We start from the raw sequence: 22,267 nt of genomic DNA on the forward strand, positions 1-22,267 counted from the left end.
AGCAGTGTAAGTTACCCTGGTGAATAAGGAGTGTGGGCTGATAACACTACATAGAGTTCATTGGAAGTTACTTTGGACAAAAGCATCTGCTAAATGAAGTAACATGACCTTCAGAAGGTGAAAACTATATACAGTGTGGTCAGTTGCAGTGAACTCTATGGCTGACCAGTGAGTTGCAATCAATGATAAAAGCGTAAACCAGGGAAAGGCTCTCGTGTTCTTTTCTGAGACATGGGATGTTAAAGGAATTTGACTACAAAGGTTATCCATGAATTCTTTCAATGACCTTCCTCCATTAAAAACATTATGTGTACTAGTGACATGATTGTTTTTTGCAAGCCACGCAACAACGCAATATGTACACATGTGACACTGTGCGCTGTGACAATATAAACATGCAGTGCTGAAGACTGAGGTCTCAGTAAATTTCCCTTGGAGGCAATTGATCAGTAACAATTCTAATCAATACTGTAGCCTGGAAACCCCTGGGAAACAGTTGCTAAGAGTGGCCGACATCATACACCAGGGAAACTTACAATTATTGCTTAAAAGTCATGCAACTTTGGAGTGTACAGTAAAACATAAAGACAACAATGAGTAAATGTTTTCTTAACTGTTCGAACGTACTGCATCACACATCTCTGTGTCCCTGATCTGGGTAGGGACCAGGTTTGAGGCAGCAAAAGGTGGACTTAGGTAGGGTTTTAATTTCAGAAGTACCGATGAGTACTGATGGGAACAGCAGTGTACCCAGTACAGCACTGACCATGACAACAAACACGGCCTTGCTTTGCCCCAACGTCCAGGTCTCTCTATTTACGATGGACCTTCGTTATCCACACCACTTCCTCCCAAAGTGTGGCCTGTGTTCTATCCTCCTGCACGCCACTGAGTACTTCCAGTAAATTTAATTATCCTACACAATATTATAATAATAATAGTGCAACACATCACACACACATTGGCAGAGTCCGCTTGTCCCATACGTGGCTGCGGGGAGCCCGAGCCTAACCCGGCAACACAGGGCGCATGGCTGGAGGGGGAGGGGACGCACCCAGGACGGGATGCCAGTCCGTCACAAGGCACCCCAAGCAAGACTCGAACCCCAGACCCACCAGAGAACAGGACCCGGCCAAACCCACGGCGCCACCGCGCCCCCCTCTTAATGCAACACACTAAATAGAAAAAAACACTTTCCACCAACTGGAGTGAAAGTATGGGCTGTTACAGGGTGTTACAGGAATGCCATCCATCCATTTTCTTGACTGCTTAGTCCTTCTAGGGTCGCGGTGGCACACGGAAAGGGCATTGCACCTGACCCCCATGTTGCACCTTATGGGTGGTGGGCCCACATAGCCCCCGCACATTGCTTTTTCGGGCTGAGCCTGGCCGGGTTACTTGGGCTGCCTGGCCCCAGGCGCTCGCCTAGGAACACTACCCCCAGGCCTGGCTCCAGGGTAGGTCCGGGTGACCCTATACCGGCTAAATGTTGTCTTGTTCACGTTCGCAATAGGGGTTTTTCAGATCGTCTCTGTCTGGATCTTCACTCCAGACCTAGTTGCCATGGGAAACCCTACCAGGGGCATACTGCTCCCGACGATATAGCTCTGGAGATCCCTAGATCACGCAAGCCCTTCCGTCACGACAAGGCCCCGATCCAGCACGAGTGTTACAGGAATGTAAATGACTGTATGCTGTGCTGCACGAGATTTGATAACATCGCCATCAAAAGGAACGTCTTCTACGTTTCTCTCTGTATAAACCCCTGGCACAATTTTGCCTCCTGTATTAGTTGCTGTTTTGTCACAGTAAGCAGAAGTCCTGGCTGTCTGTATACTCTCTTTGGAGAGGTTCCAGAATGCATCCTTGACCATCTTGTGATCAGGTTTCCATCCCAGCTGGAAAAAAAAAATCCTGAAAGACATGGTAGCTGTCCCGAGTCAGTGTCCCGTACTGTATGATACCCCCAATTTCCATAACACCCCATTGCTCTTGTGTTGTATTGTTAGTGAGGTGGTGACTTTGACAATGACACCATATATAAAAGTGCGGCTCAATTTCACATTCAGATATTTTAAAAGTCACTCGGTACCATTCACACACATAAAACGTCCGCTTTTGCACCTAGTACTAGCAGGTTTTTCCTTTTCCACATGCTGCAGTTCTTTTCCCCTCATTGTTTTCAGCTCCTTTTTCTATAATATCTTAGATCAGATTCTGCAACTGGTTCAGCTAATAGATGGAAAAGAGCAAGAGTGTAAATATAGACCCAGTAGCAGGCTGCTCCAAAATCCCACTGTTTTGCTTCAGCAATAAATGTACATTTATTCATTTTAATAAATTTTTTATGAAGGCGACTTACCGGTTTATGTAGCCAGCTTTTGTGTGGCCAGTTATACGGCGGGGCCATTGTAGCCACCAATACAGTGATCAGCATCGTTACAAGCTGAGTTCATTCTGTGCACATACAGGTAAAGATTGAGAGTCGGCTGTTTTTAAATGATTGGGTGCGTTTATACACCCCGCCGTCTCCAAAAGGTCTTGGAAATGTCAAAATACATGGGTTCAGTCTGAGGCATGTAGCTAACTTTCGATAATGTTAACCGTCCTGAACACTGTTGGTCAGGTATTTTTATAGTGTAAAATTAGCAAGATATGAAAATGTATCACCTTGTGAAATAAATGAGAAGGAGAAAGTAGCCTCATCTGTCACTTCCATGTCTCTCTTGCTTCTGCTCTCAGTCACACTCTCTCCAACTCCCTGATACATTCAAGACACACAGGACAAGATGTTACAGCCCATGTTTATATTACGACGGCTCTAGACAAGGACCCAGTCCAACCGACCTCACCATGAAACTACAGAGAACAACATCCAACATTGCCGCCTTGCGTCTCCGTGACTCGAGATCAAGAAGCTCAACTTCCCCCCCCAACCGACACAAGCAAAGGGTACCAACATGGGTATCTCATTGAGGTTGTCAAGTGGACACCTCCCTTCATCAAGACTTAATGAGGTTCAGAGGCATCAATGGGTCCAAAATGTTTCAGACGTTATTTTTTCTGTTGTCGATATTGATTTTGTTTATTGAAAATCATTGAACTGTTTCAGTTGTTAGGGAATTCTGGAGGTCTAATACAACATAAAAAAACCCGTTCATAATGATATTCAGGATGGTTTACATTACCTAAAATGAGCTACATGCCTCAGATTAACTTGACTGAATGTGTTATGACATTCACAGGTCTTTTTGGACGTCCTGGTGTGTGTCAGTGCATCCAGTGATTTGCAGACAGTCAGCCTGCAATCTGAACCTCATACACACAGTCATAGAAGACAGATGGCAAAAGGGAAGATAACAGAGATTTTTCTCATTGGAAAAGTACAGAACTTTTGATTTGAGCGAACATGCCATTTGTCTTTTGTTACCGAAACTTGCTGTTACACTCTTGCATAAATACCCCTCGCCTTGTCACACACCGTTCGTTTTGCTATTCATGAGGCAAAATGGATTCAGATTTATTATTGGGTGGATTTCAAAAGGATTCCATGAAAACTATTATCAGTGTTTTGAAACAGCCGTAACTCTTGGAATGAAAAATGTGTTGAATTTTTACTTCCCCCTCTGGGTTTGCATGAGAGAGTGAGGCATCGATTCACTCATACTAGGGAATCTCTCACTTGGCAGCGGTTCTCTTCGCTAAGGATGCTTCTGAAGCCCCTTCATGACAATAATGCTTTTACTTTACAGGACACAGTGTAGAACTTGTCCCAGAACCTCAGAACAGCTCTTCTGCATGTATTGTGTTTCATAGAACCACATCCTTTTGCTCACAGGACATGAAATGGTTTTGCCTTTAGTTTGAAGTTATGTTTTGCAGCACAGACAGGAGGAATGCAGTTTCTTTATTCCTTTAATTGTTCTTTTTTGTCTTGCAGAACCAGACCAGAGAGCATGGGGGACTTCACACCTGTTCCTGCTTTACCGTAGGCTGATTCTTTAAAAGTGGAGGGGTCACTGCTTAAGGCTAACCTGTGACTTCCGAGGACCAGGAAACACTGGACAATGTACCTTACTGGTCATCTCCCACACAGCAGTTGGCCAGGACACACTCTGTATTTTGTCTGAGGACATTGCTATCTCGTCAGAAGGAAACACACCGGTTATTATAGAATCAGAAGAAATTTTACTGGGATTGTAGCAACTATCAATAAAATTGGATCAAGAATCTTATCTGGATTATAAGGAGTGAAAAACTGAGACCCTGAGCTATCTGTCTACGCTGAAGTTTATTCCACCCAATGGAGAGGTTAAGGAGAGAATCAGGAGGATAGAGCAAAAAAAGTCCAAGCAGCTATTTATTTCACACAATTTTCCAAGGCCAGCTCCTCCTGCTATTCCAGTTGGGTTCATACTTATGAGGTCAGATATTATAATCAGTTAAATCGGGGAAAAAAAAAAAAAAAAAACTACTTGTGCCACCAGAGTTGGATTGAAACCAAACAGACAGAGTAGAAAAAGGAGCACGACGGGATTGGAAAATGACCCGGAAGTTCATATCAGCTGCAGGGAAGCCAGTGGTGGTCCTGGTCCTGGTGGGGCTGTTGGTGTTGGCCACAGCACTGGAGTTCGGAGGAGCCCCTGGACAGTGGGCACGATATGGGCGATGGGAGGCAGGCTCAGGAGGGGAGCTCAGCTTCAGTCTGAAGACCAATATTAGCAGGGCCCTGGTGCTGTACCTTGACGACGGCGGCAACTGTGACTTCCTGGAGCTCCTGATTGCTGACGGACGTCTTCAGCTACGCTTCGCCATCCACTGCGCCGAGCCCGCTGTGCTTCATATGGAGACGCCCGTCAATGACGAGCGCTGGCACATGGTCCTGCTCACCCGCAACTACCGTGAAACCATGCTGGTGGTGGACAGCGAGGCCAAAGTGGCTGAGGTCAAGTCCAAGCGGCGTGAGATGGCTGTTGTGAGCGACCTCTTTGTGGGAGGGATCCCTCCGGACGTCCGCCTCTCTGCCCTCACTTCCAGCACTGTCAAGTATGAGCCGCCCTTCCAAGGCCTCATTGCCAACCTGAAGCTGGGGGAAACACCACCCACCCTTCTCAACAGCCAGGGCATTCAGAGCGATCTGGAGTACCTGTGCGCCAAGCAGAACCCGTGCCTCAACGGGGGGCTCTGCTCCATCCAGCATGGAGAGGTGCACTGCGACTGCAGCCTCACCCGCTACAAGGGCAAATACTGCAATGAAGGTAAGCGGGAAGCTCAGACACACCAGCATGCTAAGTGTGCAAGATGTGAAACTGGCTTTCGGTTCTTCAAGCCTACAGCTCCCGTTCTGTAACCGATGCGTCCCACATATCTTAGGAAGGTATGTCAGAGATTTTTAGCAGTACCCCGCGCGTGCTGTTTTTAACCTACGGAAGAGGTAGAGGAGCTTGAGAAGGCTATTGTTGTGCAAGTAAGACTTTGTGGATGAAATGGAACCTCCCTTACCTCGCTTCTTCTGAAAGATTACAGAAACAGTAAGAGGGGGAAAAGCTGAAGGGGAAATTTTGTAGGCTGTCACCTGGTTTTGTACTGGAGCAGATAACCTTTTCTTTTCTTTCGAATCAAACCTGGCAAGGTGCACAGAAAAAGGAATAAGCTAAAGTACGAGCAACTCTAAAATCCAAGTAGCAGTTTGCAAAACCTGAATTGGGTACCTTGGCTATTAAATGCCATTCACATCATACGATGTTGCCACCTGGTAATAAATTAAATGGAAAGAGAGGCAAAGTCTAAGTTTTGACTGTGGTGTTTCAGGGAGTAGCCGCCATTATATTGTTTTAAGTTGCCTTTAATTTCCCAGTAATGTCTAAGGTTCATCGGAGAGAAGGATTTTACTGCTTTGAACGCACAATGGAAAGGCCTTTCAGTGCTGTCTCTTAAAATGCTTCGTTCAGAAGGACTCATTATGCATCCTTTTTTCATCACCCTCACATCTCATTTTAATGCATTTAATGCATGTAACATTTAAAATCTTGCACAAAGAGTCCATATAGCCTACTTAACTTGGGATTTTTTGGATTATAACAGCTTGTTGCATCACTGCGCAGCTTTATTAATGATGCACAGCGGCACAAACAGGGAGGTTAATCGGTCTCAAACTCCTCAGGCTTGGTCTGACTTATGGCGTTCTCTTGATTAGTTGGCTAAAAAACACTACAGATGCTCCTTTACTTACGATCGTTCAATTTACGATTTTTCAAAGTTACGATGGTACGATAGCGATACGCGTTCGGTAGAATCCGTACCTCCAGTTCTGAATTTCAATCTGTGACATACGACACTCTCTCCCGATGCTGGGCGATGGCAACGAGCCGCAGCATCCACTGAGCCGCGCTCGCAGTCTCTGTACCGTTCACGCCAACAAGTGTAAACAACCGATGCTGTGTTGAAAGCTTTTTTTTATTTTGTGTTTTCGCATCCCACCATGTCTACTAAACACCCGTGTGTGTGTCTCCTGCTAAAGGCTATGGTAAGTGTTCTGAACACGTTTAAGGTAGGCTAGGCCAGGCCAGGCTATGATGTTCGGTAGGTGCGGTACTGTATTCTTTCTCTACTTAGGATTTTTCGACTTACGATGGATTTATCGGGACGTAACCCCATCGTTAGTCGAGGAACATCTGTATTTCGATTACACATTGTGAATGTGATCACTTTTAAATAGAGAAAGCGGCTCCAAAGGTAACAGCAGTGACAATCGAGAAAGCTTTATCTAAACTGTCATATCCAGCTACAGTTTGGCGAAAAAAAGCCATATGTGCGTAGCATAAGCACTTAAATGATTTATAAAATTGCTTATTGCTGCAGCGCTATAGAATAAGCGATGAATTGTCTGTTGCATTAATGCTTTTTTCAGTAAGATACCCATTTTCTGGAATGACATGAGAACAATTTTGAATGGAGAGAAAATGCCAGTGACCAGGTAATGATTTGGCTCTTGTGCGAAATTACGATACCTGGATTTTTCTTTTTTTATTTTTCAGCAAAGGTTTTTTTCTTGTCCAAGATTTGAATGAAATCAGCGCTGTTGCTTTTGCTCCCTTACGCATCGTTTTCTGTGTTTTTGTGGCTGATGCGAGTGATGAGCCCTCACCCGACTGCTTTTTGGTTTTCTTTGAAGACATCTCCACATTGCGATCCATTCTCACCCGCAACGTCCGACCTAAATCCACATTCTTTGCTTTTCCGTGCCCCTCCATCTTCCCCTCAGAATGCACCACCTTCATTCCAGCCTTCTCTGTGGTAACCGCACTGGAGTTCACTTCTGGCTGCTCGTTTGCTTCCCATGCTTCACTGTGTCTAAATCCCGTTCGGTCACAATGGTGGTGCTGCCTTCTCCGTTGTGAGCCTCATCCGCACGTATAAGCCTCCACCTCTCTGCTGTGTTTGGCCTTCCTCTTGCAGAGTCTATCAAAGCACTCCATCGCTCACGCCATCGCTCACCCACCTGATCTCTCATAGCACTTTTCATTGACCTCAACACCATTTTGCATTCTGTCTCTCAGCTCTCTCTCTCTCTCTCTCTCTCTCTCTCTCTCTCTCTCTCTCTCTCTCTCTCTCTCTCTCTGTCTCTCTCTCCATGGCTTGCACCTCTCCCAGCCTTCTCAGACCACCCTGTCTCCCACTGCTCCATCCTCATAACTCCTCTCCCCCCGCACCCCCCATGTATGCACTTCTGCTCGTCTGGTCCTCATATCTTCTTTCGCCCTTCTCTCCCGCCCTTCGCCAACCACTCCACTGTCAGATTGGAAGGCCGGCGTGTGCGGTTGTTCGGCGCATATCGAGATTAGCTTTCGGCTAAAACAAGCACAGAATACCAATGCGGCGCTGCTGTGTGACTGCGGGAAGTATTTGTCCTTTCGGGCGCCGGAGAGGGGGAAAGAGAACGATGAAGAGAGAGGATGTAGTGCGTTTCCCTTAATTCACTTCTCAAATGTTATTGGTTGTGACAAACAGAAATGCAGAGTACACTTTCTTGCCTCTCCTTAGCGGAGTGAGTATTTCATCACATGAAAATGCAAAGCAGAGTCTCGGTTTGCAGTTGAACCCATGACCCTTCTCTGATTGCAAGGCCAACATTTCTGCCGGTCTTTCTTTTAACTGATCCCTATGGACTTCCTTTGTTGCTTCCTTCCATGTTCAGAACATGATTTCAAGACACAAAGTTAGATGAAACCAAAAAAAAATCGTTTTTTTTTTTTTTTTTCTTTACTGGAATTTGAAAAGAAATTGTTAAAAATCAAACATGGGGAAGCTTTAATTTTATATACATGGCCTAAAAACAAGTTGAATATGCAAGCTATATAATAACAAAGTAATAAATTAATCCCATTTTTTCTGATTTATTGCAATTACTTTGTTTGCGTCTCTGATAAGTCACATATTACAGTGGTGGAGAACCACTCATTTTTATGGTCGCCAGTGTTGGTTGGCGATAATAGCTAGTTCAGTACAGTAAAGCGTATTACATGTTGCCTGTATGGGTAGCTGCTCTGTAATTGATGACATCCGCTGGCTCGAGCCGGATTATCCTGAGCACAAAGACCGGCTGCTTTCATGAAGAACGACGAGCGAAAAGATAGACCATTTCTCAATGTCGATTGAAGCACTTAGCGAATGAAGGTTTTTACAGACATTAGCTGACTGAGACACAGCTGTGTGAAAGGTGTGTAGGACCCCCACTCTCGGCGGTGGTGGTGGTGGGGGGAGTGAAGCATTAATGCAATATTGCAGATAACAAAAATGACAAACACTTTCTGTAATGTGAGATAGAGAAAATGTATTGATGATACACTAACAGTAAACCATGTAAATAATTCCACTTGGGTGGTCGTCATCTGCTGCCCCCCCAGGTTGTGACAACCGTGCAGCTCTGTGATGCTGCATAACACAAACTGAGCAGAACTCCAATGAATGTGTGTGTACTTACTGAGCTGGAACTGCCCTGACAGTGCTCATGGTATTTTCTGCATCTGTGAATGACACAGAACAAATGTAGAAATCAGTGACATTATTTAGCTGATGTCGTGAGATGTTTTCAAGGGCTGCGTTTCCGTATTACATAGAGGCAAAGCGGATTTGTTGTGTTACATGTAAACATAACTTCCGAAAATGTGTCTATAATTAATATTAAAATTACCTTCACATGTTGTTTAGCTTTATACTATATTCTACTATACTCTACTATTATATCAATTATTAATGTAATTTTTATTTTGAAATGAAGACACATCACGCAAACACATTTTCTTATATGCACATATATTTTTTATAATTTATATATGCTATATGTAATCTCATGAATAATGGACGAAATCTTGCAAATGTACAATTTTTCCGTGTAAAAATTTTCAAAAGAAACATAAAGTTCCCTTGGTTTTAATTATATTAATACATTGTACTCCTTTTTATATATTTTAAATTTAAATTCGATAATGACAAAGAAGTCGGAGATAATGAGTACTTAGTTTTGTGTTTTTTTGTCTGAAAATCTAATGGGAAGTGGTTCACCTATTGTTAATGCACATCACTGCTGTCTAAATATCCATTTGTATTATGAAGAAAAAATTTTATCTCCAAAGGTCCCATGAAAAGACTTTGCTCTCGAAATTGAAGTTGTGTCTTTGATGTCACCAGAGCCGTTCTCTGGAGGAGGAATCGGGAGCAAAGTATTGTGGGACTGCGGGGGGAGCCGTTCATTAGAGTGTTTAAAATCTATATTGAAATTACTTTACTAATCCCAATCAATAAATATTTATGGGATCATTAGTCTAATTTCATTCTCTTTTCGCCCTGATCTTAAAGCAGACTTTTTAAAAATAATTTGCTTTTGGTAGCCGTGTACAGCCTGATCTTATCATAAAAAATGTCTCCAAGTATTAAAACTATTTATGTTTAACTTATAAGAGGAATTAACTGTAACCATGAGGGATTAACTGGTATATATCTATTTAAACATTTTTATTCAACTTTACTGTTTACTTTTTATTTATATAGGTCACATTTTGCTTCTGATATGAGCTGCAAATAAGAGCTTCTATCGCAGATTCATAATGAGCAAATGAAAAGTCCTTCTTCAACGCTGTCTTTTCGTACTTAATCACTGTGTTTAGAGACATGAAACAAAAAAGCTCATGGGATGTGTCAGTGACCACATTGTTCTTTGGAAGAGCTACCAGTCTTTCTGAGAGAGGGAGTGGGACAAAGGCTTTGGAGGAGATTGTTTTCCACGAGACGTCGTGTCCCGTCAGGTCTTCTGCCGGTGGCGGTTCTCTAGCGAGAGGATTGTCTCATCGTCTTGCCCCTGAGGTCCCGGATCTGGAAGCAACCTGCCCACACGAGTACACCTGGTTGTGGCAGATGGCTGCCCCTCGTGCTCCCTTGCCGATCCCAAGGAGAATACAGATGGAGCACCACCTCCATCTCCTTGTCATCGTTTCCTCACGTTCCCCTGCAGAACTCCCAATCTGTCTGGAATTAGATGGGCTCTGTGTGCTCGCTAACTGCTGACATTGTAGATTTACCTGTTCAGATAACTTTATTCAGCCAAGCAGTGAATGCCTGTTCATAAATCTAAAAATAATTATTACTATTAGTATTAACAACTTTTTAACATAGTGTTTGACCCATTTGTAGAGGTGGGCCTTTTCACTAGAGCAATTCATGGTAAGCACCCAACTTAAGGGTACTACTGAAGTAGAGGAGCTTGAACCAGTCTTCAGCATGGAAATCTATGTCCTTAACCACTTTTTTGCCTGCTACACCAATTACCAATTTGTGTAATATCAATTACCAGTATATGTCAGCTACATTGTAGCACTTTTAATGTGTTAATTTCTAAAGCTAAAAGAGTTTGAAAGCTGAGAGCTTGACGAAGGCCGAATTGAAAGTATATCAGTCACAAAATGTAAATTTTATTTCATGGTGCAAGGGGCTCAGTTGTGAAATTTCACGAGATGATATACTGATCAGAGGGTACAGGGGTGCAGCGGGTTTATCCGGTGCCCGCTGTGTAGTGGGTCCAGGGTTCAAGTCCTGCTTGGGGTGCCCTGCGATGGACTGGCGTCCCGTCCTGGGTGTGTCCCCTCCCCCTACAGCCCTGAACCCTGTGTTGCTGAGTTAGGCTCTGGCTCGCCGTGACCCCACTCGGGACTAGTGGTTGTTGACATTGGTTGACTGATATACTGAGCAAGGAGAAACACTACAGCAAAGAAAAGGAACAATGATTTCAAGTTGAAACTTACCAGACAACAGGGTAGTAGATAAAAAAAAGTCACAAAATGCTTTTGAAAATGAGAGTCAAATCACTACCTCAGTGACCATTAAGACAGTGTCTCTTGAACTTGACTGAGCTATTGGTCATGGTGGTCCTGCCTGTCAAAAGTGGGTGTTTTCTTTCTTAGACAATGGTCTGCAGTCCCACTACAGGATTGTGTTGGCACCTTACAGCACCTGGACAGCGCAATTGGACATGGGCTTGATCCCCATTTAGTCTGTGTGGAGCTTGTGTATTCTCTCTGTGCTTGGGCTGGTGTCTTCTCGGTGCTCTGGCTTCCTCCCGCAGTCCAAAGACGTGTTTCAGGCAAATTGGTGACTCTAGATTGTCCTTTGTACTTGCTAGTGAGTGTGTTCAGCTGCTCCGCTGTAAAGATAGGTGAAAGATTGTAGAGAGTTTAGTGCAATGTGTCCAGAACTGTAAGTTACCTTTTATAACCTTTTGAGTCTAACTTAAGAAAAAATCATATACTGCTTAATGTAGAATGAATTTTTTACCCTGCAATGTTTTGGAGCTCTATGTCACATTGCTCTCTACATTACATTGCTTTTATTGAAGCAGACCAAACATTGCTCTGCTGTATAGAAGGCTGAATGATGTCATTTAATGTATTCTGCACAGCAGTTCACCTAGTTGTTGTCCGCTAAGGACTAAATACACAGTGGCCTTTGGATAAAAGCATGGGCTAAGTAAAATAAGGTAAATTTCCGTTCCTTCTCATGTAGCCATTTGGAAGTGGATGCATCAGTTTGAATAAAATATTATTAATAAAATCATTCCTGGAGAACCTTTTGTAGCAGGAAATGGATGATGAGCAGATGAACATAATTAATTACTTTGACTCCTCAGATGAGACCGATAGACAGTTTGTAACGCCTTTTGTTCATAATGCCGATGTTACTTTTACCCCAATGTGAAGAAGCGTTCAATTATACAGATTTCCCTCAATTTACTTAAAGGTAGGTGCTGTAAAAACTTTTAGTATCAGTATAAACAATTAAAAGGCCTTGGTAAGACTTTGATACTTTTATGAATATTAGCTGCCTTTAAAGGTCGTTAATAAAAATACATTGTCTTCACAAACTTCCTTTGTTGCTGATCAATTTAATTATAAGCTAATAATTATAATCTATGACATTTTTTATATTGTTGTTGAGCGGTCACTCATGGACGCCGGATGCAAGCTGTGAACACTGTAGAAAGGAACTGGAGTAATTGTGGAGTAATCTGGGTGCGACACACCTATCTGGCTGGGTGTGCTTTACTGCCCTGTATCAGCTCAGTGGGTCAACAGGTCACCGCAAACAGAAACTTCAGAAAAGAGATAATTCGAGAATATACATCCATTTGTTTAGCTGACGTTTTTCTCCAAAGCAACTCACAATGCGGGGTAATTTTAGTGTAACAATTTAGGCTAAATACTATGATAAAGGGCACTACAGCGGTAGGTGAGATTTGAACCTGCAGCCTTTGGATCCAGAAGGCAGCGACCCAAACCACTATGCTATACAAATAAAAAAAAGAACACAAAACCATTTCTTTCTTTGAAAAATTCATAACTCCCTTGTTTTCAACTTGAGGAGCCAGTGCATTCTGGGAAAAAATGATTTTATCACATTGATTAATAGGTTAAGGAGGAAGCATGTCACTGTCTCTGGGTCTTGGTCGTTGTCTCCGCCGTAGATTAAAAATTGTCAAACAAAAGCATGTCTTTGATGTTTCTGGGCCTGGAAATGAGTCAGCGTGCGTTTTATGAATATCGTCCCCAAAATTCAGTCTTTCTGTTTGTTGGATTATATCCACAGGGATGTCTCTGCAGGCATAATATATTGATGGCTGATGGAGCCCTCCCTCTTTTCGCAAGTTACGTCTATTAAAGTGTTCTTCAGCATAAAGTATTAGAACATTATTCATAAAGCATTTTTATAATTCCTTTGTTCCTGAACCGTTGATTTTACCGCCGATGACGTTTTGGCCGTTGATACATATACAATATGAGACCGGACTGTTCGTATAATCACTGCATTGTCGTGTGTCCTTAACGTTCCTCTCATGTCACAGTTAGGGGTGATTATCGACCGTGAAGCAGCGTTGAAGGGATTACACCGTACGGGAGTCAGGGATGTCGTTTAGCAAAGGGCTGCGACAGTGACACACACTCCTTGACTACTGCACCTTCTCTTAGGGGCACGCTATTGAGAAGACACATGTACCTTTTCTCCCGAACCCCTGCATTAACCCTAGATGCTCTCGGGATGACAGATAAAAGGACACATGAATAATACATTTGAGGTATTCTATGGATTTAATAGCGAGGAATAAATTACGGCAAAACTGGGCCTTTTTATTACTGCCGTATTGATCTCCAGTGAATTGGATTGCTGCTCCTTTTCTCTATGTTTGCCTATCTGAACATTTACTTACCCCTCCTTACAGTATTTCATGTGTAAACTAAGTGGCTCCAAATCACAGAGGAACATATTTTGATTGCTTGTTTGCCTGCTTTACAAATGTCCGCAGGTTATGTGCTGTGTCTGATAAAATGCAGTTTCAGTTAGTCAGTTTACAAAGCTGTAACAACAACTGTGGAGAAAAATGATTCCCCCCCCATAACTCAACATAGCTGGCTTTTTGAGCAAAGCATAAATTTATAACAGAGGATAGATTTTAACCCCTTTTTTGTCATTTCTGCTTATACCAGCAGGTTGTTCTGTTCTCATGATAAACACGCACTGTATACTGATACGAAAAGGCTTAAACACAACATTCCCGTGTAATTAAATATGAATTGATACGAGCTTTTGGCAACAGTGCGATGCTGTGAATATAGCAAACATACTTTTAAGAACTCTTGCTCTATTTTTTATTTCTAAAATGTTTTCCAATGTGTTACGCAGCACTCAGCAGAATGTACCAGGTATGAGCTCAGCGTGCACAATGAAACCGGGGGTGTAAAATGAACTCTGGGAGTTACAGTACCGTTGAGAAGAGTCCATTTTGAGCATCCGGGCAGTGTATAAACGCTTGATTTATAACTGCTGGTTTTACCGTGCAGTCATTGTCTTTGGGCCGCAGCGGCAGTGAGCAGGTGACCAGAGCACCAGGCGTATGCTGTTTTAAAATTTTATCAGCTCACTGGTGTTCAGGAATCCCCCCCCCCCCCCCTCCCGCAAAGCAAGAATATTTCACACAGGCAGGAAACACATTTGTTGAGATGCCCTCCTATGGAGACAAGCCCTGGGATGTCGCCCGGCTGCAGCGAAAACTTGAAGGTTCACCGGCGCCTCTGTCTGGCTGTCAGTCTCCGCACGACGGCAAGATAACATGCCGCGTCTGCTTCGAAGGCAAACAATGCACTGACCTTGTGACCACGGGGTTTCTGGGGGATTCTCCTCCGCTCTCCCTCCGGTTCACGGGCTTCTTCGAGATCCCGGCCGATCGGCCGAGCGCCGCCGCAGCTCAGGGGCATCATGAGCGGCTACAGAGGTCCGGGCCTCATTTGAAGCTGACGGAACCTGAAGCCCGGCTGTCTCCGCGGTGTCTTTTACGGTGCAGCTCGGGCCCAGTTGTGTTGTTCCCTTACAGGACAGCCCTGTCCATGGGTCTGAAACAAGGGCAGGTTTCCTCCGAGGGCCGCTCTCCATGGTACCGAACGACGCATGGGCTTCCCTCCCAGCGCAGCTCTGAGAGTTTTCATCCTGCCTTTCCAACACAGAAACAGTGGCATTAGGTCGTTCGCCCCATAGCGGAGATCTCAACTCCGCTACGTAGTCATGTGAACTATGAAGCACTCTTTGCTGTGGCAGCTTAAAATGTACAGTGCAGGAGATAAATAAAGCATGGAATGAACAAATGAAAGTTTGCTGAGAGCAAAACTCAAATGTAAGTTTTATATATAGTGTAGCTTTAATAATTTCTACACCAGCAAGGTCACATTTCTCTCCATTACTTGTAAAAGAACCTCAGGTATGAGCAGTTGCTGGAACCTTTGAGAAATACAGGTGAGGAAGCAGAATGAAGGAACACTGGCACACCTTGCATCTTGTCTTGGTCAGGGGCGAACAAGCTTCCTCCCGAATTCTGTCGTTAACTTCGGATGAGTCTCAACAACTTTTTGAGTGCCAGACACGTTTATTAGGTGTCAAGATAAGTGAGGAGGTGGAAAGGGAACAGACACAAAATTGACAAAAGTGCACCATAATTCACACGTGTCATTCACAACACCCTTTGAATAGCCTGCCCTGAGTCTTTAGGAAGGACTGAACCATTTCCCAAAAAAAGGGGGGGGGGGGGGGTATCACAATAATACCGATCGGAACCAAGTAAACATTGACCCACATAACACGCGAGAAGTTAAACATCAACACATTTCAGGTTTGTGCATCGGTATCATTTTCGTCATGTTAAAATCCACCATTACTATAAAATACAATGATTGATGAAAACAAAGCATTTAGAGACCGAGTCAACAATGAATTTTCCCATTCAGCTTCAACTGAGCATGTGCACCATAGGAACAGGCACTATATAAGGCTTCCTAAAAAGGTGTTTGGGTCTTTTGCCCAACAGAAAAGCTGAACAGCGCTGATGAGTAAGTAAAACCCACGTACCGGCGAACCCTTACACCTCATGCAATGACCAAATAGGATACAAGTAGAGTGTTTGCATGCGGTGTGTGTTTCCTCTAAGTTAGTTGAACTGTTTCGATCGAATGAGTGTGTTTCCTTCAGATCTGATCTCTCACAGCTATGACTAAATGTTGGAATCGTACGGATGTGGTACAGGAGTTCTGTAACTTTAACATTTTCTCGTCCGGCTGGTAGTATGGTGGTTAGCGCTACTGCCTTTGGATCTAAAGGTCGCAGGTTTGATCTCTGGTTGTAGTACCCTTGAGCAAGGTACTCACCCTAAACTGTTCCTGTAAAATTACCCAGCTGTGTAAATGGGTCAATAATTGTAGATGGAGTTGCTTTAGAGAAAAGTGTCAGTTAAATTAATAAATGTCCATGAGCAACTCAAATGAAACCATTAAGATACTGTACCTAGCAATCATCCTGTTGCATGACACTTTTCAAAAAAATATTTGCTGATAATTCCTTAATTAGCTGTTTATATTATTACTAAATAGTTTACACAGGCGCTCGGCTCCTCTCGCTGTTTAAGGTTACTACTCACGTAATTATTAATGACATTTTGCTTCCTGATTTAAGTGCCTATACTAATGCAGGACTCCAGCATGCAGTCTGTTCCACCTTCCCTGCAGCATAGCATGTTGCATTTTTAAGTGATATTCCTGATGTATGTTAAATGATGTATGCTGCCTTTGACCTTTGCTACCGCCGATGCACTTTTATCGTGCTGATGAATAGCAGCACTGCCCTTCCTCTGTGATTTAAGATAACTTAAGGTTCCGGGTCAAGCGTCCCGCTTCGCCAGTGTTCCAACCCACCTTCCACAGCAACAGTGCAAATTTCTAAATTAAATGAAGAGCAGGACCCAGTAGAATCAGTATGGGATGCCGAGTATTGTCACGCAGTAAAGGTAAATATAACAACTTGAGGACGCAAGGTGACGGCGGTTGCATTTGAGCAAAATGTAAAAGGATTCGACTGATTTCAAGCACACGCAAGCGTTCTGGTGGGAGCACGTACACACACGCAGGACATGTATGCAGTGTGTGCTGGAGGTCAGTGTAATTGCAGCCTTTTAATTGCACTGCCTTGTAGGCAGCAGCAGATTGGTACATTGTTAGTTGATTTCACGCGGCATGAGCCCAGCTTATCATGGCCATAACTGTGCTGACGTTTCCAGCACCCTGTGATTATAACAGTTTTTGTACTTCATATTTCTTTTTCTAAATCACATTGGCTTCGTGTTGGCTGCTGCGGCCCGGTAGGGGGAGGGAGGGGAAAAACTAATTTGCCCACTAACAAACATTTTAGGCTGAACAATTAAATTCTTTAAATAGAAAAATGTATAATTTCAGTCAAGGTTGCTCTGTAATTACTTTGCTTAATGTATGCATGACAGTATACACACTCCAGCAGATATGAAATGTGAATGAGGGGATCGTGGCGGCGACGCGGAAATGAGCAGCCCCCTTTCGGCACGTAAAGCGCAACGCTCGGCTCAAAATCAGCCGAAGGATCCGCATCCCTGTGCTGCTCCTGCTCCTTTTCTGTGACATTTTGTGTGTGTGAGCATGATTTCTTATTTTTTTGAAGATGAAAGCAGAGTTTGCAACAGAGAAGTAAATAATGCATGACGGGTTTCCGCTCTTATCAGCTCAGATCAAGTCAAAGTGCAAAGACTGTGTGTGTGTGTGTGTGTGTGTGTGTGTGTGTGTGTGGGGGGGGGGGCTACATGTATGTTTTCAAGCAGCCAGCACAGCATTTCAAACTTGTATCACAGAGAAGATGTCCGAGTCAATGGCTTTGCTTGACAAATGATCAATTGCACGACCCCTAAGCTGCTTCCCGCTTGGTAAAATATTTTGTGATCTTACTTTTTTACAGCTCAGATGTAAAATCAGTTGTCTGTGCGTGGATCTTATTTCCTGCTGAAATTTTCTATCATGATCATCTGCTCTGTCCGGAAACTGCCGAGGCGAGATACCAGAGCTTTTCTTGAGTCTTCAGATATTCACTACAGAACATTGTTGCCAATTAACCAGTGACACCAATAACATCTTCAATTAACATACTTATTTAGTTACATGGTTATTTAAAATTTATTTTTTATTTAGCACTTGATTCATATCATTGATTCAAATATACCAGTTCATGGGCAGAGTCAGCTAAAAGTACAGCGTGCTCATTGTAATTTATTTTTATTTAGTGACCTTTCTAAATGTATATTTTTGACAGCTTAACATTTAAAGTTCTTGAACTGGTCTGCCATCAGTGTTGCAAGCAGAATTTTTCAAATTTTTGTGTTTGGCCAAATACTGCCCTGAATGGTAGAAATATGTTGATTTGTCAGCATCTGTTAAACTACTTGTTATGACCCAGAAAGTGTCAGAATTATATGCAGTCAAACCCCAAGATATGTCCAATGAAGTAACTAGTTACATTTTTCGAGAGGCTTTTTTTAATACCCCCAATTTTGACTTATGAGGCATTTCTTTGCTTTTACAAGGACCCACATTAGATTTTGTCTACCTCGTGACATCTTAAGTTTGACATTTAGAGAGTTAGTGATACAGTACATTAAATGCCCAACTGTCATTCACCCACTTACACTGCAAAGCGATGGAAGACTCTCTCAGACCCTGGTCAGTTTGGACTCACCTGTTCACTTGAAACACACATCTTTGGACTTGGGAGGACACAGGAATAACATGCAAACTCTGCACAGGCTGTGATCCAACCCACATCCAATTGCACCGGCACTGTCTGTTTTACCCCCCCAAAGACCAGAGACCAGAACCAACATGTGGTCTTTGCATTTCTTCTGGAATGCGTCACCTTCATTCATCTCATTTCCAAGTCAAGGTCACAGTAGTCTGGAGCCCATCCTGGAAGCACAGTGCAAACCCTGGGCAGAACACAATTATGAGTTGCACATTCCAGCCAATGTAGGGTTATTGGTTAGTCTCAAATGCTTGTCTTTGGACCGAGGAAAACGGAGCACCTGGAAGATCCCCACACGGGCATGGTGGGAAAAATCCAAATGGTGAAATATTTGAACTTGTGCCCAAAACGGCTCAGGAGCTGTAAGCAGCATTACCTGCCTGCACTACCCTGCTTCCCATAGATCATATATTTTAGTTGGACTTTTTTTGTCCCTTCTCTCCCCCACCATTTCTATCTGCCTCATGTATTTTCTTCTCGGCAGTTCCTCCATTATTGCAACTTTATTAGCAGTCCCACTTTGCCAGTTGTCCTTTCAGCTGCTCTTAATGGGAGGTTGTTATTTGTGCTTTTCATAATTACTGCACTGGCAGCTGCCGAGGGAGAGGAGTGTTTTATCTCACTCCATTAACTCACTTAATTCCACAGATTGTAGGGGAAAAAACACATTCTTAATTCCTGAAAGTGTCAAGGAGTTTGATTGGGGTCAGTCAGAGGTTAACTGATGCAACATGAGTTAAGATGACCCGTCCGTAGGGGGTGGTTTGTTTCCTTTGGGACTGTTGAGTCATTTGTGTCATATCAAGGCTGAAGGTTATATAAACTTCTGTATTTTGAGTTCAGGGCTCTTTCTGACGGTTAATATCATACGACTTGCATGTCTGCAGAATTTATTCCTGTATGTATTTATTCCTTAAACTTTCTTGCTGCGCAGTACGAAGAATGTATTGCAGAACAGTGATTCGGGTGGCAACAACCTTGCAATGGTGCCAGCTGGTGTTTGAAAACACTACATAAAAAAATGTTATTTAAGATGTAGTTATATTTTGTAAGGGGGGCGTGGTGGCGCAGCGGGCTTGGCTAGGTCCCGCTCTCTGGTGGGTCTGGGGTTCGAGTCCTGCTTGGGGTGCCCTGCGACGGACTGGCGTCCCGTCCTGGGTGTGTCCCCTCCCCCTCCGGTCTTACGCCCTGTGTTGCTGGGTAGGCTCCGGTTCCCCGTGACCCCGTATGGGACAAGCGGTTCTGAAAGTGTGTGTGTGTGTGTGATATCAACCAGATTGAATACAGTAAATCTCTATCTAAAAGGTCTATTAAATTGCTCTTTTTCATTTTCAAACTTTTTTTTCCAAACTCAATACTTCAGCTTACCTGTAGCTTTTTTCCAAACTTTTAGGAAGTTATCGCTGTTACGGTTATTAACGAGAACAAATATAAACAGCCCTCCTCAAATTTCAATTAACTTCCTGTTTTAATAGGCATTGATTTAATGAGCGGTGCATGATGCCTAATCAAGCGGCACCACATCTGAAGAAAATGATCTTGCATCTACTTGGAGTCATTCTCCTCCATTCAAATATTACAGTAACGTATGTGAATGTGGGCATAGTGGAGGCGCAGTCATGGTGGGCAACATCTAGGGTTCACCGGCTTCAGGAAGAGCTGTAGGGAGGTGCTGCATGCGCACAGAATCCCACACAAAATGTGACAAGGGGCGAGTTCTGGATTTTTGTGCACCTTCAGCTCTCGCGGGAGCAGAGAGACGGTGGCTTTGTTGCGCTCTGCCCATCTGGCAATGCGTGGAGTCTCCTCTGAAAAAGGAATTAAACAATATGAATAAATTAAAAGGTCACGGCAAGTCATTTCAATAAAAGTCCATTACATTTTATTTGCTGCAGTCCCATCTCAGTAATTAAAATAACAAAGATCAGGTAATGAAATGACGATAAACATTGTTAGTGCGGGAAGTATAATAGAAGTGCTCCGCACCTCTCAGCCTGATAACAGATTGTTGGCAGAGGCACCGTTGTGTGATGAGACCAGGATGAGATGGCGGCGCAGTGGCTGTTTGTGTCTCTCCGTAAGCCGGCCTAGATTTGTGTTTGACACAATGTATATATGATTAGCTGCCCGTTATTTCTAGGATCTGTTACCGTATCACATTTTTGCATATTTATGCAGCATTGCTGCTTTGGAAATGGGGACATAATTTGATAATAAAATATGGTATGTTATATTTACTCTCTTTTGTTAGATGAGCCATCTGCGTTCTTAACAGACCAAATACTGAACTAAATTATCGAATGTACGTTTTTCCAAAAATACTCACATTAAATTATGCAACACCTCTGTATACTGTGTTTGAATAGAATATTACTGCTTAAAGCACACTACAGAAGTCATCTGAATACAGTAACGGTACGTTTTAATTTGGAATGCTCGTAATCTGCAGGTTTAGCCTAGGTAGTGCCCATTAGAATATTGCACGTAATTAAATAAATCATAACCAAAATAAATAGTGATTTTACAGACTTTTAAAGGGTCTGTCCCTTTTGAGCACTTCACAAGTAGGCTGTATTTTTGTAAAATCACTATTTGTAGTGGACAAAATTGGCAGGTCACTTGTGCAAAGCATCCTCTAGTAGCAAAAATGCAGCGTAAGGCATGTTTGTAACTTTGGCTCACAGGACAAGGTCGAAGGAATTTCCCACGTTTTCCCTCATTCCTCTCGCACGATCCATATTTGCCTTCACGTGCAAGAATTAATAAGCAAGGGTGAAGTTGAGCAAACCTAAAGAAACCTAGGAGGAAATGTCTTTGAAAGTGGTCCATGTTTAATAAAAACGCAAAACAAAAAATGGGAAAACAAATAGCATCCTTGGCTGTGAGTTTCTCTGTAGAGAGGCAAAGCGCCAAGAAACAAAGCCCTGTTTATTCTCGGATGTCAACACCCACGCGAGAATTGTTGGTTTCCATCTTTTCCTTTTCTTTTTTAAGCTCGTCTTTGAGACTTTGCTTTTATGTGCTCATCACTGACTAGTTACTGCATTGACATAGTTCACTAAAGGTGAGCCAGTATCATAATGGTATACATTTTTTATTTTTTTGTATCTGGCTTGACTCTTCAATGTGACAGTAATTGCTTTCTTTTGTAGAACCCAGAATCTATAATCTGAGCTGTACATGACTGTTCCCTTAGTACAATTGTCCTTTGCCCAGTGGGGGTAACATTGTTCAATCTCGGTTAATGGCCAAACAGAACTCTACCTATCTTGGTGATCTTGTTTCCTTCATTTCTTATGTACACTGCAAGAAATGTTTAGTTTTCAACATACTGAAGTTGAGAAGTTGGTTGCTGTCTGTTCAAGGCAATTTCTAATTCCTAATGCTTTCAACTATGTGCTGTACTTTTTGAATCCAAAACTATGTTGCACTTGGTTGTGACCTCTATTTAGTTTTATGCTTCATGTTCTTGGTGTTTACATTTTTGATGGCGAGTTGAGCTGCTTCTTATGTTACGCAGTGGATGCTACTGCAATAGCAACCAGAAGCTAAAACAAAATTGTCACCTTTCCTGTTTCAATGAGGC

The 22,267-nt window shown here is 43.0% G+C and overlaps 1 protein-coding gene across 1 annotated transcript in view; it reads left to right on the top strand.

Moving 5' to 3' along the window:
* Positions 1-22,267, top strand: part of LOC108934142 (neurexin-2-like) — a 91,693-nt gene that overhangs the window by 12,667 nt on the left and 56,759 nt on the right. The window contains exon 2 of the mRNA XM_029251120.1: positions 3,941-5,258. Coding sequence (XP_029106953.1) covers positions 4,544-5,258 — 715 coding nt within the window. The 5' untranslated portion in view covers positions 3,941-4,543. The remainder of the gene's footprint in view (positions 1-3,940; positions 5,259-22,267) is intronic.

This window comes from Scleropages formosus, chromosome 4 (genome assembly GCF_900964775.1).
Source record: "Scleropages formosus chromosome 4, fSclFor1.1, whole genome shotgun sequence".
Lineage (NCBI taxonomy): Eukaryota > Metazoa > Chordata > Actinopteri > Osteoglossiformes > Osteoglossidae > Scleropages > Scleropages formosus.